The 19,931-nt window shown below is 40.0% G+C and overlaps 1 protein-coding gene across 1 annotated transcript; it reads right to left on the bottom strand.

Moving 5' to 3' along the window:
• Positions 1–6,533: 6,533 nt before the first annotated feature.
• Positions 6,534–19,754, bottom strand: CRELD2 (CRELD disulfide isomerase 2). The gene is made up of 10 exons (XM_074827699.1): positions 19,465–19,754; positions 18,190–18,272; positions 17,160–17,270; positions 14,685–14,776; positions 13,480–13,656; positions 12,138–12,236; positions 10,455–10,532; positions 9,579–9,674; positions 8,595–8,735; positions 6,534–7,098 (listed from the first exon to the last, which is right to left on the bottom strand). Exons 1-10 carry the CDS (start codon positions 19,615–19,617, stop codon positions 7,040–7,042), a joined length of 1,089 nt encoding a protein of 362 aa, XP_074683800.1. The 5' UTR covers positions 19,618–19,754; the 3' UTR covers positions 6,534–7,039.
• Between the last annotated feature and the right edge of the window lie 177 nt (positions 19,755–19,931).

Consider the following 19,931-nt stretch of genomic DNA (forward strand, 5'->3'; position numbering starts at 1 on the left):
AAGAATTTAGCAACAGAAGAATGTTTCTCCTAGCTGCACAATTTTCTAGCTACCACTCAAGCGGTTTCTGCACTAGTGGATGCAGTAGGTGTACATCCTATATATCAAATGCTGTGATGCAAACTGTGGAATGGGTGAGGAACAGGGCATGAAGCCCTAATCAAAGCAAAGCAAAGCAGACCAAGATGATGACTCCCAGCCCCAAAGAACCTACAGTCTCCCTACTGACAAAGGCTAAATTAGGAGGGTCAGATTCCACAAAAAAGCATCATTAAGTAGTGACAATATTTTTACCTCAACAGCAGACCAACTAGTGTAACCAAATACCATTTAGTCATCAAAGCAATAGCAGGATTACAACCCTTGATATCAGGAGAGTAGACGTTGGCCTGTTCAGGGATCTGCTTGGAAGGGAAGCTAAGGCAGACAGTCCTAGACAAAAGAAGGGTCCAGGAGAGTTGGTTGATTTTCAGTGATCGCCTTTGACAATTCTGATGTGCGCGAAATCAAGCAAAGGTGGCAGGAAGCTGGCACAAATTAACAAGGAGCTGCTGACTAAACTCAAGACAAAAAGAAACATGAGGTAGAAACAGGGGCAAGTGAACCAGGAAGAATACAGAGACATTATCTTAGCATGAAGGGTGGGGTGAAGAAAGACAAAGCCCACTGAAAGCAGAACCGGCAAGGGCTTTTAAGATCATCAAGGGCTGCTACAGGCATGTCTGCAGCAAATGAAAGATGGCAGAAAACATGAGCGCACTGCTGTGGACAGGGGACCAGGTGACAAAGGACACAGAAAAGGCCAAGGTACACAATGTCTTCTTTGCTTTGGTCTTTACTGGTAAGACTTGCCTTCAGGATTCCCAGGCTTGTGGGAATGTCTGGAACAAGGAAGACTTACTGGAGAATCAGATTAGGGAATATTTAAACAAGGTGGCCAGACAGTAAGCCCATGCAGCCTGACAGGATCACAGAATCACAGAATCACGTAGGTTTGAAAAGACTTTGCAGATCATCTAGTCCAACCATTAACCTAACACTGACCGTTCTCAACTACACCATATACCTATGTCAGCCCAACTCTTAAACACTCCCAGGGATAAATGGATGCGCCCATGAGTGCTGTGGAGGCTAGCCAATGTTACTGCAAAGCCATTCTTGATCATCTTTGAAAAGTCATACTGATCGGAAAAGGTTCCTGAAGGTGTGAAGAAAGTAAGGTTGGTGCGTTTTCATTCCTGCAGATATTCAAAACCCAAGTAAACATGGACCCAAGCAACAAGGTCCTGCTCTAGCTGATCCTGCTGTGAGCACGGTTGTCAGCCTAGACAACCTCTGAAGGCACATTCTACCCTCAACCATTCTGTGATTTTGTCATCTCGGAAATTCATTTGGCTTATATTCTTGGCGGTGGCAAAGCTCAATTTTGGTCAAGTGGCAGAATAAGTTGCAGTTGCAGCAAATATAAGTGTGGAAGAGTTGATTGGGTCTCAGGCACATTTAGGAGACAGGTCACTAACTTCCTTACAGTCTTTAATGGACAACAAGAGTTGGTGTAATCAGAACCTGCAGCTCATGGTCATGATACCATACTAACAAAGCAAGCTAGGCCAGGCCAGGCCCAGCTTAGCTCAAGGCACAGGACATCGCACTGTGCCAGGAATGGAGTGGAACAGCTAGTACTTTCATGTAATCACACTCTGCAATCTGGACTTCTAGATTCCACTCCAGGAGCCTAGCACCTACTAGGTGTGAGCAGGGTGCCAACAACAGGTGTCGGCAACTATCAAACAACTCAGCCAGACTTTGATGTCTACATTCTAGGTAGCCAAAGTTAAGCAAGCTAGATATGTAGTCCTAGCCAAAAATTCCCCTCAAACCTTCCCCACCCACAACATGAATGAGTCTGACTTTTCATTCCTTCTACAGAACTTAGATGAGTCAGGATCAGCAAATTGTGTCTACTGATAACAGATACTAATTTTCTAAAAAAAAAAAAAAAAAACAAACAACCCAAACCCCAAAAAAACCCCCCACATACCTAAAAGAACACACAAACTTGTACGAGCTTGTTCTTTGCTTTTGATGTGAGGCCAGATGTAGTCTTGCCCAGTTGTTAGTTTACCTGGTGATAGAGCACTCTCAGAAAGCAGGAGAAATACACCCAGGTCTAGGTCTCTTACCTCCCAGCAGATTATCCCAGGAGATTCCTCCACCTTCCAGAATCTTTGTTTAAGAGGTCTCGATTCAACAGAACTAACGGCAACTCTACCTCTTGCCCCCAAGAAATTCAAGGACAGGGTAACAAGGACATGCTTGTTGTCTCAATCACTTTACACTTAGCCATGTGTGACACAAAGAGCAATCAGTAGACTAGAAATTAAGTTTTAACATTCCAGTCCTGTAAGAAGTAGTAATAACTTGTACACTTTAAAAGAAAAAAAGGTAAAATCAAGACAAAAAGGGTACAAAAAAAGTACAACTTCAAAGGTACTTCCAAGTAAGGAAGAAAATCTAATACACTAGTACGAGAGAAAGACTACTACATTAGCATCTATTAACATCTAATTCTAAGAGAAATCTGAGAAAAAAACAAGATCCTTGCAAACATATTTTGGGCTCTATACGCAGATCATATTTGGATTAACACTGGAACTGAAACCAGAAAGTTAGACATAGTGTGAAGGTGCTGAAAAAATGAGGAAAATTCCATTTTGATCCAAAGAATAAAAAAATAAAAAGCACAGTTGCTTTGAATAACCTCCAAAGTTTCCTTTCAGAACAGATAAAATATAATCTCAGAAAATAACCCATGGAAGACTGATAGACAGAGGGAAGGAAAGGGAGGAGTATCAGGAGGTCACCTAGGACCATTACAGAGAACTGTCTTTTACATTATTGCTATATTATTGCTATCCAGGACTGCTTGGGGTTTTCTTAAAGCTTTTTTTTCCCCCCCCCCCCCTCCCCATGCATTCTTTCCAGTTAGTCACTTGTTAGAGCAAGCTTGAATTATCTGTATGCCTAACCTTGTACTGTATTAAGAATGGTCTGAAAGCAGCTTGAAGGGCAGGGTGCACCCTATGTGTCAGGGAGAATTGGCTTAACATATGTGCATAGTGCTATATACACTGAGAGCTTAACACTCAAAATGTGATTTGGTGATTTGCACAACTTTTAGTGCTTTTCAACTTGCAAATGTCAGTTCAAAGGCTAAGACTGACAACTGCCTGACTGAAGAGGACCTCTCCCATACATACTAGGACAACGTAAGATTAGTCCTCAGCAACCATAAAAGGAAAAATGTTGTTGTGTTTGTACAATAAATCCCACATATTTTACAGTGACCTGTGTCCTGATCTTGTCTACAACCTACGGGCTTTGGCATCTCTCCTGAGAAAGAAGATAGTGATTTGAACATTTTCAGGTGATCCTAAATCAAGTTATTCTGCAAAACAGACTAGTTTTACCCTACTAATGAATGACTGGTATTATACTTTGCAGAGAACTCGGTGTCTGTGATAAGACATGCTAGGAATTCACACCAAAGAATAGATACAGTATTATACCCCAATGCTCAGATGAAAACAAGTCAGCACATACTTTGATTCCCAAGTTTAGACACTGCAGGATGATTGTGGAATACATGCTGCATACCTGAGACTGCTCTCCTGGCCTTGTTTAGAGCTTTAATTGAAACATGCAGGACTGTAGGGTTGCTTGTTCCTGGACCTTCTGTGAAATCCAGCTATAACATACTGAATAGTACTGAATAGTGTATTTCCCACTGCAAAAAGCACTTAGTCTTAAGTAGCAAGACAAACCAGCAAAAGGGATGCCCTTTTTAGTCTGATACCACACAGTATGAAGTTTACAAAATAATAAGTGAGAATCTAGAAGCTCAAGGTTCACCTTGGTATTTATGACAAAAGTACCTAACCAACACTTCACTGAGACACAGATCTTGTTTGTTGGATATCTCAGATCACTTCTGAAATATTTACCAACATATTCATATAGTTTGACATGAGACCTGTAACTCCAGGCAACCGTAAGTACGATGCCCTGTACTACATAACCGTATCTCCTTACAATGTAATGAAAAATTTAATGGGAGCAGCTCACTTTATCTAGCACTAAGCTGTTAACACACACAGTAGAAAGCATTCAGACACTGGACTGGCTTGGTTAACACAAAGCACTTGACCTTCATTGGCAGTTTCTGCTAATCAGTTTAAATCTTGCTCCCACACCCCTTTCATTCTGAGTGGCAAAACCCAAGATAACTAAGAGTCCAATCCCTACTCTATTCAAAGCAGGGGGCGGGGGTGTGTGTGTGTGTGTAAGATAAATTCAGTCAGAACAATTTTTAGTTCCAACTTCTAAACCAGAACAGTAATTACAGTCTGCAGTAGTCAAATGAGGATGCAGAATAAAAAAGAGGACTAACTCATTAGAAACTCAGCATTGAGAGGACATGAGGCAGTAGCATAATGATAAATATTTATCAAGTACATAACTTGGCCAACATTCCTTCAGAGAAAGCTCTAAATATTTGAACTCACCCTTCTGGATCCCAGACTTGTCAAATGTATCCAAAATAATTTAATGCAGAGCAACAGGTGCTAATAATCAGGGGGCAGGGGAGTGGGAGGACTAAGATATTAGCGACTCCTAATACCCAGGTACCACACATCCATACATTTCCTAGGGAACAACATTCTGATGGTTTTACTGTGGTAATGGAAATCTGAGAACATTATTCTCTGGAACTGAACAACAGTTTGGTTATATCAGACTACTCTCATTACTTTTGCAGGTCAGACTAGGAAGAGTTTCTCCTCTCTAGATACCAGAGAAAAAACAAATTCTTGAAGTTTTTGTTTTTCATTACTTCCTCCCAGAGTTGAACTTAACTAGGACCAATTTAGTTAGGGCTTTTTGTCCAGAGCTTGACAGGGAGGAAATGGAAGACAATGCTTTCACAATGTAGTTAAGAACTGCAGCAAGTATTCCTCCAGAGTCCCAGATAACTTGAAAGGAACTTAGAATAGCAAGTTGTTCTTTATATGAGGAAGCATTATTTCAGGTTTGAAACATCAACAGAAGAGTTTGTACTGGAGAATTCCACTGAGTACAAGTTGCTGGTAGTTTCTAAACAGAACTGACATTTCATGTTACTATTAACAAGGACCATTTGGACCATCATCTAGAACACCTGGGAGTTAAGCATCAATGACCAAGCAATAAAGAGAAGCTACACCCCTGTAAGATCCTTAACTGGCTGTGCCTGTACTAAAACCCCCTAAAGATCCTTGAGTTGTATTCCCTGTGCTCCCTAAACTGCCTACTTTTTCCTCCTTTTAATTTAGCAATTATTAAACAAAACACCTAACCTACAACTTAGAAGATATGTGGCACATAGGCCCATCTCTGGCAATTACAGCTGAGAAAGCACTAAAGTTTCCATTCTCAGACTGGCAAAGTAAGAACCATCTAGATATGATAGCTGAGGGAAAATAAAGAAAACTTACAGATACTTTAATACTACAGCACACAAGATCAGCTTAGCTTTTAACATAAGAATCCAACAGAATCCTTTTCTGCGTAATAGTCACATAAATATCTATCGCACATACAAATTCTACATACACTGTTCACAAACTGAACTGTGACTTAGTCTGAACAAAGTCGTCTTCAGAAGTATACAGAAGGTGTTTGGCCTTCACTGCTCAACAGGTCAATCCTACTCACACCCTTCTTATTTCCACTTACCTCAGGGTACTGTTTATAACTTCTTCATATTCAAGCCTAAGATGTTTTCTTTCTGGCCATATTCTGTAATCCCTCTTTATGGTCCCTGTATCAACCACTGCACTTTAAATACTGTACCTGGATGGTACTTAACTTATTTACAGCTGTGATGGCCCTGCAGAATATACCAATTTTAGCTCTTATACTTGCCATTAAGCTTAGGGAAAACATGTTGGAATGCTTATTAGGTATCCCTCTGAAATGGCATGAGAGACGAAGTGATTGTAGCATTCTTGCTCTGAAAAAGACAGGAAGCTACTACATGCGGCAGTAGACTGTAATGAAAGTCATGTGTTCACCAGTTCTAGAGAGTACTCATAACTGCGAGCCACTGCATGCAGGGGTTAGCCAAACTTGCTTTTCATCACTGTATAAATTAATTTACATACTTAATGCAAGTATCTGGAGAAAGACTTGTCTACCTACTTTTGGAAAGTTGTTTTGACATAAGTCTTTCACTAGAGGAAAGCGTATGTGTGTGTTGGGGGGGGTTGTGTGTGTTGGGGGGGTTGTTGCTTCCCCCCACTCCGCCATATACATCCCAGCACAAATGAGGGCTGGAATTCAGTGCTGAACTGAAATACAGTGCTTACAAGGTTCTGCATTTTTGTGGGATCTTTTTGGTGGGTTTTTTTCTTTTTTTTTTTTCCACTGCCTAAATGAAAAATAGACATGACAACGCAGCAAGGTATTAACATCTTAGAAATTTTTAAGGCACATTCCAACAAAATAAACTTTTATTGAATGCAGTATTAGGCATTCTATTTTGTTTAAGGGAACAGTGCTTCCCCCCAAAGAGATTCCCTTTGACAATTTCTAAAAGCTGTATTTCAGTTACAGAAATATTTCTCATGTCAAGAAACACAAAACTTCAGTCGAAATTTTTCTTGAATTATGAAGTGCAACTAAGTCCTTCCAAATGATGATAGTTTTCAGTAGGCACTAGAATGAGAAACCTGCAAATTGTTTACAATTGCTAGGTACAATGTTATGTTAATTCAAATTTTATACTAACCCATCTACTGTTGTCTTGAAGAATTATATAAAAAGTGGCATTTAAGAATAAAGAAATGCAGCTTAAAGAGCAGCTTATCACCATTTAAAAAAAAAATTCTTAATGGCAACCTGCATATTTAATACCATTTCCACAGTATGTCAGCTAGCAGAGTCATAGTCCAATAATTTAAAACTTTAGATAGGAATGTCTTTTGGTTCTGAATGCAGATCATAGGTCATCATGTCCAGTAGGTGGAGGCTCAGTTGTTTCATTCTCTATTTCCTCTCCTGTGAAATTAAGTATCATAATTAGAATACAAATGTATTAATTATACCATATAATTTTTGACTTCAGGTATTTTTTAAAGAGAAACCCAAATCAACATATTTATCAAGACCAGAGAACTAATAAAGCCCTATAGAAGAGCTACTTGCACCATCCTCCTAGTCTAAGATTATAATTTTTTTTTTTTTTACTAGATGCAAACAAAACATTTCAAATAAACTGGTAAGATATTGTTAGTGGAAGAAAAAAGCAGCACAGCTACTCTAAGCACACTTCCTCCTTTCCACATGACCTGTCAGAAGAAATTCTGGTATTTGAAAACAAAAGGCAAGTATTACTCAGAACTATTTTCTGTAGTGCAAACTGCTCAGTTCAGCTGTTAAAACAGCCTTTAAATTTTATTTTTTTATTACAATATTTTATTACACTGGTAAAATCATTAATCTAAGAAAAAGCAAGCCAATTTGTCAACTGTTCATTTTGTTTTTATTCTCATAAAATGTCAGGCCACATTTAAAGACATAGTAACTGATATGCATAGGAAAAGTACAGAACTGATTTTAAAGGACTAATAACAGTGTGTACTGAGAATATAACATCTGAACTTAATGGCCTTGAGTAGTGATACTACATAGATCTTTACAAATTATTAGTACAAGATGAAAAAGCAGTCCAGGGGAGGCGGGGGGAACATGGGCACACAAACAACACAAAAACCCCAAACAAGCTAAGAAATAGAAAGAAAATAAAGATATGAAATTGAGTGTCTCTCATCTATTGTTCTACAACCTATATTGCAAAATAATCCTGTCTTTCACTTTGAAATTGTAAAAAAAGCCTAGATGGAGTAATGAAACACTAATGAACGTAATCCTGCCCATAATGTGTCATACACCCTAGAGCAAAATAGACTTCAATTTCTTGACTGAAGGTCTAGTTTAAGTCAAGGTAAACAGTTTCTCATGACTGAAAAATGGATGTCTTCTCCATATTCACCTTCGCACCAGCTCTGGCACTTCTGTAATCACTAAATAAACAAATTCAGCTTTCTCATCCAGCAAAAAGAATTCTGCTTAATTTTCCAAGATTTTGGTGAGTTGAAGCAGCTTGCAAGCGATCAGATAAACCCTTAAGTTACTATATTTAACAATAAAGGAAAAAAGTGGGGAGGAGAAAGACCTCTTTTTTATGAGACCAGTAATTTGCTACTTCACTTTATGTAATGAAGCCAGACACTTAAGTGACTCATAAACACAACCTTGAGTTAAGTGAAAAAAAAGCAACACAAGAATGGGACATTTAAAAAATCCACTGGCTTTAATCAAGAAAACACGCATGCTGAAATATGGCCTACACCACAAACTACTTGACACAGACCACAGCTGTAGGAAGAAACTATACAGAAGTTTACAAGTGACTAGACCCTTAGACAGAAATACACATCCAAGTTGTTGATATAGCATATTTTAAAAAAATCTGTTATTGGAAAGGCACTTGCCTGTTTTTACAGTTTGAACACATGTTCCATCTTTTTCTTCAAACCCTTCTGAACATACACACTTGTAACTACCTGAAGTATTAACACAGTCCTGATTCTCTTTCACGCAGACTTTTTCAGGAAGGTTACATTCATCTATATCTAGAGATAGGATAGGGAAAGAAAGAGTCCACTTCTGTTATTTTGTTATAATACTTACTGGTGCTCAGCCATATAATCAAAAATCTCTTCAAATAAAAAACACTGAGGAGCAGAATGCTGCTGCAACAGATTTAACTTCTGTTAAAATAATCTGTTACAGTTCTTCATGATTTAGACTGAATTTCAAATTTATTCAGATAGTAGTGGCTTTTTGTTTTGCAGGTCCCTGTGTGGGGAAATTAATGGCACTCATCTTAACCTACTGAAGACTCCCCATAGTAATTTTCTATTGATGCCAAACTACAGCTAAGGTGAAGGGAGCCTGTAAATACTACATCATCATAGTTAACAGCTACTTAAGATCAGGGGTATCTTCTACTCTTCCCCACAGAGAAATTCCTGTTTCATTCTTTTTACTATCATTTCACATGTTATAATTCACTATGAATTAATATAATTTGAATTTGGGCATTAATGGATTAACAGAAGACAACAGAATCCACATTGCATTCCTGCCTTCCTATTACAAAATGAATACAGATGCACACTTCTAATGAAGTGGTAGATAACTGACAAGAGACTCTTGTATTTGTTTCCCAAACCCGCTATAAAATATTTTGTTCCTTTTCTAGAAGTGTTTCAACTTTAAGCCTTGTCATGCATATTATAAATAATATAAAGGAAGTTATAAAGAAAGTCTTTGCTGCTAATACCAGAACGACTGGATTCATTTTGATAGGCTTGAAAACTGAAGCAAACGTGAATGTACTTAACAGCTCCTCAGCATGGCTAACCAGGAGTGAGCTAACTGGTGTTCTACAGTGTACTGCTAAATCCACCAACCTGTACACTTTTCATCTTCCTTCATGTATCCAGATGCGCAGGTCTTACACTTGTCAGAACCTTCCCCTGTGCAATCTATGCAGCTGGCATCACATGCTAAAACCAAAATATTTTAAGCATAAAAATTCATATATCTGAGGTTTAAAGTCAGTCAACTTACCCAAACAAGAAGTCACAGAATCACAGATGGTTTGGGTTGGAAGGGACCTTAAAGATCATCTAGTTCCAACCCCCCTGCCATGGGCAGGGACACCTTCCACTCGATCAGGTTGCTCAAAGGCCCATCCAGCCTGGCCTTGAATACTGCCAGGGAGGGGGCATCCACAACCTCTCTGGGCAACATGTTCCAGTGTCTCACTACCCTCACAGTGAAGGATTTCTTACTTATCTAAATCTACTCTCTTTCAGCTGAAAACTGTTACCCTGTGTGCTATCACTACACTTCCTGATGAAGAGTCCCTCCCCATCTTTCCTGTAGCCCCCTTTAAGTACTGGAAGGCTGCTATAAGGTCTCTCCAGAGCCTTCTCTTCCCTAGGCTGAACAACCCCAACTCTCTCAGCCTGTCCTCATAGGGAAGGTGCTCCAGCCCCCTGATCATCTTCATGACCCTCCTCTGGGCCTGCTCAAGCACGTTCCCGTCCTTCTTATGCTGGAGGTCCCAAAACTGGACACAGTACTCCAGGTGGGGTCTCACCAAAGCAGAGTAGAAATAACCAGAAATCTCTTGCTTTCCTCAAACAATAGGTCTAAAGCCTCACCCCCCCCATGCCCAGTCAGAACCAGACCACATTGTACTAAATGCCTGGTACCATGCCCTTTCTAGCATTAGATTAGAATTCTAGACGATAAAGCACAACAGCAGATTAAAAAGAAACCTTTGCATGAGAAAGATCCATCTGTGTTCAAACAGTACTGGTGATCTTTGCAAGGAGAAGCAGCACACTCATCTAAATCTGAAAGATAAAAAGTGACAAGTTACCTAAAATAGTAGTCATGATTAAATAGCCAGACTAATACTTGAGTGCTATGCTTTGAGATCTTGTAAGAACTGGCTCACAGATGCTATAAACTTAAACTGACTGTATTGAGAGTTTTACAAGGAGCTCAGGATCAGATATGCAATGTTAGACATAAAAGTAACATGGTAACATATACTGGTTTGTTCATCTTAAACTTACATTAACACATCAAAACTGATCCTCAGATGTTTTGTGATGACAATAACAGACATATCAGAAATTCAAGAACTCAAATTAAATAAAACTTCCAGAATACCTGCCATCCTTATAATTTTCAAGTCAGCGTTTTGCATGCATTTATGTTTTTTAGGCAAATAGCATAACAAATAAGCAGACAGACTACTCTTTCGGAATACTGTTGATTTCTCTACTCCTATATTACCAAGCTACGGAACTTTTTAAAGTATTAAAAACGTTACGCAAATGCACACACATACGCTGCTTAGTTTTCTATACAAAGCAAATTGGAGAAAGCCAAGTTATGATTAGGACTAGTTAAACGAAAACCAATTCTACCTGGGAAGTTAAAACATGCTAGTCTTGTGATTTCAAGGATAGGGCACAACAGTACTCAACTAAAAATTTCAGACAGAGAAAGGCTATTTCAGTCCCCTTGCTGTTTATCTCATCCTGTTGCTGCAGACATTACTCCTACTCATTTCTCAGTTTATACTTAATCAGTTGCAATCATTATTTGGAAAAAAACAGCTGTATAGAAGACAATGCTGGAGCATCTTAAAAACACTCTTGGAGCATTCAACAGTTGCCTAAGCAGGTATTGCAGGAGCTGTAATTCAAATACTAGTTCTCATTAGCACTTTTAAAAAGAAGCAGTGTTCACATAATTTCTAAAATAATGTTTCCAGACATTACATTAAGGGTCTTTAACAAGCCAAATTCAATCAGTCATTGGGACTATTTTTAGTATTTGGCTTTTCCTGCAGTGTTTCACACATATCTCCTCATCAACCAAGAGAAATGCTAAGTTAGAAATAGGTAAGAGATTAATGGAAGCACTGAGCTTGATGTCTCCTGGTATTTCTCTCCAATAATCGCAAAAGTTAGTATGCCTGGCTTTTAGTGAAATGTTTGAACTCTATTAGGGTTGAGCATTCATAAACATATGGTAATGTGAAGACACTTGTACAATTACTACAAAATATGCAGATAAGTTGACAGGAATCTTCCAGTAGTTGACAAAATAGTTTCCATCAAGAGCAGGGCACTGTTCAGCATTCAAATAAACACAAAAACCATGGTGTAAAAGGAACACCCCACTTGCTATCTGTATTCAACTACACTAAAAAGATACACAGTGAACAGTTTGATAAAGACAAATGTAATCACCAGGCAATCGGTGAGGAGGAAATACTGCTTTCCTGCAATGTGAAACAAAAAGCAAGAGAGAGACTACGAACTAAAAAATCTAAACTGACAGAACACTTCCATAAAATACAATAAAACTCGATGTGATGTCATCTAATCTCACTAGCCAACGTTGCTACAAAACCTGTTTGAAGTCTACCAAGCCTTACTCACCCACACAAGCTGATTCTTCATTTTTAATCCAGCCTTCTTTACAGTCTTGGCAGTCCTTGTTACTTGAACCAGTACACGTTTTACAGGCAGTGTGGCAGGCTGAGATAAGAAAAAACTACAATCTGAGCTTTGCTGTGAGATTCCAAGACAAGTTTGGGCACACAGATTCTCAAAGAACACCTTATTTAGGATTCATTTAGTAGCTTGACCCTTCCATTCACAAGATTAAATCTTGACTTTATGGAGATATCATTTACAAAAATGCAGCTCTGTCCTACAAAAAAACCCCAAAGCCCCAAAACACCCAGGAAGCCAAACCCAGCAATTACAGATATCTGCACCACTTAAAACAGTGCCACGAAATTCTAGTGACTAGAAGTGGCAGGTCCAATTTCCAAAATATTTGGGAACAGGAGTTCAAGAAGGTAAACTTTGCTCGACCACTCAGGGTTGGGACAACAGTTTAAACACTAGACTCAGCACTCCCACCTAATGAATCTTCAGACTAGTTCATTTGCAACTAGCTACAAGAGCTATGTGTGAAGTGATAATAGTCTGAAGAACTTCACAAGGAAACATACTAGAAATCTAGTTGTATATGCCTATTTTATATATATATTACATGCAATATACAATATATGCATATTATATATTGTAATATAAAACAAATCATGCAGAAGAATTACTACATAGCCAGATAAAAACCCAACATAATCGTGTTGAAAAACAATCTTATTAGACTCCCAGTCATGATTTAGTTCCTGCAGAATCTCAATTCAAGACGTAAAAACAGATGAAAATCTGACCAACTGTAGAAGTTTATTCCTACGACCCGACTTTGTTTCAAAATTAAGTTTAGACATACTTAACTGGAATCTATGTAGTCTACACAGTACAGATCAGCTGTTTCCATGCCCACTTACTCCAGTTAAGCTTATCTGAGAAATGAGGAAAACCTAGCTTTCAAAGTAGTCCACTATGCAGCAATTTCAGCTCAAGATTTTTGTACACTACTTGGGGGGGGGGGGGGGGCGGGGCAGGCAAGGTCTGTTCTTCCTTCCCACCTCCCTCACGACATAGATGAAGTCTGCTTCTTAATTTAAAGGACAAAAAAAAAAAAAATTTTTAAAAAATCAAGGGCAGTCTGGAATGATGACTTAAGAAAACCTTAGAATTCCAAATTCCACCAAACTGACTGACATGTCATGTATGGTTAAAGCTGAGTAACCAAACTGTAACTATTTTTTTTTTTACATTTGTCAGTTTAAATTGTTTCTAGTTTTGTTTACAAAAACTGAAGAAGGAAGACAAAGATCTAAGCATGTGTCAAAGACTTCATTACCTGTACAAACGGAATGCGTCTCATTTCTCAAGGTACTGAAGTAACCATTAGAACAGTCCAAACAAAAATCTCCTGTATACTCCTTGTTACAGCTACATGAGCCATCTCCACCTCGGGTACCGTCACCATCACAGTGGCCATTTCCATGGCAAGGTCTTTCTGATCCACCACGACAAGCTAAAAAGAATTCAAAAAACCCAACTTCTAAATTAGACTTAAAGGAAATAACTTCCTATTCTCAGCCACAACACCTGAATTCCCTCCCTCTTCATAGACAGTGAAATATAAAAAAAAAAAAAAAAAAAAGTCACACTAAACCAAGATATATTTTCCAAAAGCTTTTTTCCCTTGAGAGCAACCAAAACGCTTGCAATAAGGAATGCTCAGCAATATATTCAAGTATAAGAGGAACTGAAAACAATCTCCAGGAAAGTTCAGTTAAAATTTAATTTTGGGCAAAGACCATGGCTTAGAATTTTATCTATCTTCCTAGCTTCTTAGTTAAGCTGGTATATTTATTTATCCTGGATTGCTGAGAATGCTCATTCTGCAGTTGGAAAAGCCTACTAAGCGATTGTTTAGGTCAATACTGGGAATTGGCACTTAATTCTTAACAATATAAGAGGCCAAAGCTGATCTCTAACAAAGTGCAAGGTTTTAGAGATTTATAAATTATACAAACTTCAGAGGCCAAAATGCCTCCTTTATCACTTTTGCATCAAAGATCTTACTTTTATCCAACTGTCTCCAACCTACTTTTATTGAATTTCTCCCATTGCCTTTTTAACTAATCCTCAGTTGTGAACTTCTTCATTTAATGCCCAACAGTGTTTTGGCCATTTTACCCATGAAACTGGTCAAGGACTGTTGTCTACATAGCTTCTGAAAGGCCACCTACACAACAGACTTGATGTTACAGAGTCTTTGAAGCACAGGTCAGCTGTGGATGTGAGCATCAGATCAGATGGATTCTGTACACATAAGTACCCCTGACAGCTTTGCACATTACTTCATGACTTTTCTTCAGGTAGGATGGTCACATGGCAGCTATGTAACTAACAGGCAGCAGGCAGGTACATACTACACAGCATCTGCTGTCTCACACAAAATATCATACTTCATGTATTTGTCCATGTTATGAAAGATTGAAGCAAACAGGTACAAAGAACGTATCTGCCATTGCATTGTTTCAAAAGAAAAATTACCAAGGCAATCTGGTCCATAAGTTCCAGCAGGGCAGCAAACTTCTATTGTTTCTATGCAAAACCACTTAAACAAATCAGGATACTTCTTCTTTCTGTATATGAAAGATATTAATTTATCAATAAAAATAACAAAGAGCCAACTCGCACAATGCAGTAGAGAAATCTATTGCACATGACGGATTAGAAACCTATTTTTTCTGTTCTGAAGATGACCTTATTTCAGGAAATAATTTCTAGAAATCAACCTCGAACTTAAGATTAATTTAACTTTTAAACTACAATACTATTAACAGGATTCTACTCAAATTGTATAGATTGTATTTATGAAAAATGTGAAATAAGAGCAACCAATAAAATCAATTCATCTTGATGCACACACCCCCTTTTTTTTAACACCTTATTTTTAGGCAAGGTTTATATATAGTTCAGACTGTCTTACTTATGTCTTCCTCTTACAGATAACTGTTGTGCCTTTATCTCAACTATGCAGAAGATAACCCAGGACCGATATTAACATTTGCTCGTATTGCCAACCTGACAATAGGGTGACCGTTAAAATCGCTCCTCTCTTTTAGACTGAATCAAGTATTGTCTTAGAAGGTTTTTTTTTTAATATTAAGAAGTTAGTTATGTGCTACTGTAGCACTAGCATACACCTCCAAATAACAATGAAATTGTTGGATATTATTTTGCAGGGCAAGCCTGGGGACTACTACAGTTCTGAATGACAATTCACAGATCTCAGTATCACGCTGATGCTGAAGTCTCAAAAACTTTAGTAAAGGAAAGGCCTAGATATTCTGTAGCCTGAAAGAAGTCCAGCAACTCCAGAGACACGTACAGCTACTCTTTCTAAACTATTACATCTGACCATATTGACTCCATGGCTCAGGCCCTGAAAAGTAAGTTTACTGAGTACCACATGTAATGTAGCAACTTGTGAAAAAAGTTCTAAGCTATTCATGGACAAAGAAAGTATCTTTAGAAACTACCACAGAAACTGAATGAGATTTGGATATTACAGGTTAAAGGACAGAAGGCAAAGTTAATCAACTGCACTCAAAAGGTCTATTAAGTACAGAAACTTTCCAAAAACTAATGTATTCTATGAATAGTTTTGTTTAAGAAGTCTACTTTGTCAAATTCTTTAGTTTAAGACCCGTTTCTTTCAGTTCTGCAAATTTAAGACAAATTTAAGACTCTGGGTTGCACAGCTCACCTTTCTGGAAGGCATGTCCTGTGAGGAGCAGCTAAGGACTTTGGGCTTGTCTAGTTTGGAGAAAAGGAGGCTGAGAGGCCACCTCATTGCTCTTTAGCTCCCTGAAGAGAGGAAGTGGAGAGGGAGGTGCTGATCTCTTCTCCCCGGTATCCAGCCATACGATGCATGGGAACGGTTGAAAGCCGTGCCAGGGGAGGTTTAGACTGGACATTAGGAAGCATTTCTTCACTGAGAGGGTGGTCAAACACTGGAACAGCCTTCCTAGAGAGGTGGGTCAATGCCCCAAGCCTGTCAGTGTTGAAGGGGTATTTGGATAATGCCCTTAAGAACATGCTTTAAGTTTTCATCAGCCCTGAAGTGATCAGGCAGTTGGACTACATGATCATTGTAGGTCCCTTCCAACTGAAATATTCTATGCTACGTTATTCTGTTCCCTTCAGTTGGCATGTTAATGTATACTTTATCCTTTTACCTAACTATACAGGACTGTGCAATAAAGCAGTCATTAAGAGCAAAGTGGGTTATCAAAAATCCTTATCCAACTATGCAATGTTATAATGGCAGTTCACCCTATTGAATTCTAGCTGATTGGGAGTGCTGACAGTCTAAAGTAGTAAAAAAATACTCAGAAGAAACATGATTTGGCATTAAAAAAAGATCTTAAGAAATTTAAATGTTACCTTGCACTAATTATAATTTATAATGGTATACAAAATACTAGTTATAACAGAAATCACAGACTAGCTTACAAGAAAGATAGAAAAGTCAGCTGCCACACTACCATCCTCAAGAGATCTGACTTCTAGATTTATTAGTATCAACTATTTTTTTGATTGCCAGGAGAACAAAATAATGTTTGGGGGGGGGGGAAAATCAAACAAAAAACCCACAAGAACCAGAGAGTCCCTTGCAGTTTTACGACAAACGGAAAACAAAAAGGGTAGTAAACCTCAACGTTTTCCAATGTTAGTTTGCCTCAACACCCCACTGGTAACTGAGTAGACAGTATATGAAAAGCCAGACTGGATGTTTTGGTGCAACAGTTCTGGAGCTGAAAATAAAAAGAACATGGTACAGTGGCACATACTATTAAAAGTCAGCCTGAACCCAGCTGTACCCAATGGCAACTCTTGAAGGATATTGAAAAATTACCCATACTGCTACTGTTCAGGCACAAGATTTAATATTAGTACTTCATTTTTATATAACTTATCCACACAGAGATGTCCACAAAAAAAAAAAAAATTGATGCTTACAGTTTGAACCACCATTTCTCTATACGTTCTTCATGCTCTTCCACCATGTTGTTACATTCAAAGTTACTACTGTCGCACAGATTCTCTATGATCTCTACAAGACGAATTTCACTACAAGCAGAGAAGGAAAATCGTAATTTTAATTTAAACATTTGACACCACTCAAGACATGACAGAGAAGCTAGACTTCAGCCTAAAACACTTTATCAGTTTATGGTGTGTTCTGAATTAGTTCCAAAACAAAGCAAATATCAGAATAAAGAACTAATGAACATTATTTCAACCAAAAAAAATAGGACGATCACAAGAACCACTTTGGCGCGCTTGCATTCATTATGTCTGCAGATTGTAGGTTTGATAAATACTTAGCTTCCCAGCAAATTTGAGTGCAGTATTTTTCTCCTAAGATCAACAATAAATTTCATGTATTATTAATATTCGATAGAAGCCCATGAAGCTCACAGTAACTGAAGTTCAGAAAACCCACACTTGCATCCCAATGCTCCAACTGAGATTAAAAAGTGAATTTGAAATTTGGAAGAAAGATACCAGATCCCTTTGCTCAGAAATCAAACATACATACAAAAGTATACAGTAATCTGCACCTCTTGTAGTTTTCTGTTTGGCACTGAAATAGTGACAACTCTAGGGAGTAGACACTACTTTAATTCTAAAACAAGTATTGCAGTACTCCACACCTTTTATGACTACCAATTAACTACTGACCATTATTTAAGATCATTGTTTTAGGATTTTGGGGTGAATAGAAAAAACTACTATGACCGACAATAGTATTAACTTTTGTCAGTTTCAGAAACAAGACAAATAAAGTCATTAATAAAGGGTTTCAGTCTTTACTGTAATCTTTAGAGCATAATGTTACATTTTAATCAGTAAGAATTTAAGGCTTGGACATGTGAAACTTCAGCTGCAATGTTCAGTATTTAAGATCCAGACAAACACCAGTATGGTGAAATCATGCACAGTGGATGTGAAACATAGCCGAACGAGAAGTAATGAGACAGCTTACCTGGACTCATACTTTGACAGCGTCTTCTCTTCCCAAGCAGTGTTTCCACCACCAAAGTTCTTTTTAGCTGTATCTGCTAATCCCTACAAATGAAAAGTACCAAAAGAATTTAAGTTACATAGGGTTTGTTTCCAACAAAAATCAAGGGCAATAGTAAATGCTTATATGGAAATTGTGAAAAGCATCAGTAATGCATCAGTAAAGCTCTGAAGCTGCTGATCAAATTCCTAAGTCAAAGAAACAGCTAGTGATAACATGAGAAGTGAGAAAGTGTAGGTTGTAGCATGACTCAATTTTCGTAACGTGTAAACAAGGCCTTGCTACAGCCTTCATTTACATCAAAGAAGATACATATATGAAACTTTATACTCTTCTCCTTTAAGTTCTCAGGAACTTTATTAATCAGTTGAACAGGACCTCTACTTCAATCAGCTTTGATAGTACTTGAACCAATCTTCACCATGTAATTTAAACACACAACGGGATAATTCATTGTCATCAGCACAACTTCCCCGAGTTACAGCCAATGCCTATCAAAGCACACCTTGCAAAAAAAATCTCCGCAGTTAAAGTGATCTAGCAAGCCTACAACAGAGAACATGCATACAAAGAATATAAAGTACCTGTCACAAGCTGAAGCAGCCCATTGCTGTCTACGTTGAATTTACTGTGCCACAATGTAAGGCAAGTGGCAACAGACACAGAATTCTAGGGGATGATGTTTTCCATCAGCACTCCTCATGGAGCCGGGCATCCTACAGCCAGCACAGCCAATCTTTTTGCACTGAAGCACCAAAACGTCTTTGACAGCAAAGCTCGAGGAGCTTTATAGCCTATCGACTTAAGGACTGCAACTGTTACCGAAGCCGGGAGCAACCTGCTGCCGTGTACCGGCTTCACTAGACGTTGTCAGTACCGGAGCACCAGGCGGAAGCGCTCCCACAGTTTGGCCGAGGGGCTTTAGGAGCTGCGGGGCGGAAAGCCGGGCTGCCCGGGGGGCCGCAGCCCCGCACCGCGCTGGGCAGTGCCGCCGGCTTTCTAGCGGGCCCGGCGCCCCTCCGCGCCCGCCGTCCCTGACCGGCCCGGAGATCGGGGGCTGCCCCTCAGAACGGCGGGCGCGGAGCGGCCTGCGCCGCTGCCACCGCGCCTCAGGCCGCCCAGCGGGACCCCGCGGCCGGCTCCTCGCCGGGAAGCCCCCGCCTGCCGCCCCCTGCCCCACAGCGAGGCCGCCCGCCGCCGCCGGCCTCCCCGCTGCCCCCCGGCCCCACCGCCCACCTGGTTGAACCTGTCCACGATGCCCCGGCAGGTGGAGCACGCCAGGCGCCGCCGTTCGCCAGCGCCCAGGGCGGGTGGCAGCAGCAACAGGGCAGCGCAGAGCGCCACGGCCAGCGGCGCCCGGCCCGGGCGAGACGCGGGGCCGGGGCACATGGCAAGGGCGCGGGGAGCCCCGGGGAGACGGAGCGGGGCCGCCCCAGCCGCGGCACCGAGCCCGCCTCAGCGACAGCGGCGCCGGCCGCGCGCAGCGCGCTCGCCCCGCCCCGCCCGCCATAGCAACCGGCCGGCGAGCGCCATTCAGAGTTCCGCGTCAGCCCCACGCACGCTCCAGCCGCACGCGCTCGTTGGTGGAGATAGGGGAACGGAGGGACGTGGCCCAATCAGCACCCGCCACGCTCCGGGCCAATCGGAGCCCCCCGCGTGCGCAGAGAACAGACGGGGGGCGTGGCAGAGAGCTGCCTGCGGAA

The sequence above is a fragment of the Strix aluco genome, chromosome 5 (assembly GCF_031877795.1).
Source record: "Strix aluco isolate bStrAlu1 chromosome 5, bStrAlu1.hap1, whole genome shotgun sequence".
In the NCBI taxonomy this organism is placed as follows: domain Eukaryota; kingdom Metazoa; phylum Chordata; class Aves; order Strigiformes; family Strigidae; genus Strix; species Strix aluco.

Coding starts and splice junctions, on each gene's coding strand:
- CRELD2 (XM_074827699.1), bottom strand. CDS start 19,617: ATGTGCCCCGGCCCCGCGTCTCGCCCGGGCCGGGCGCCGCTGGCCGTG. Junction 17,271..18,189: donor CTGTCAAAGTATGAGTCCAG/GTAAGCTGTCTC, acceptor CTCTGCTTGTAG/TGAAATTCGTCTTGTAGAGA. Junction 13,657..14,684: donor TTATGGACCAGATTGCCTTG/GTAATTTTTCTT, acceptor AATTCTTTTTAG/CTTGTCGTGGTGGATCAGAA.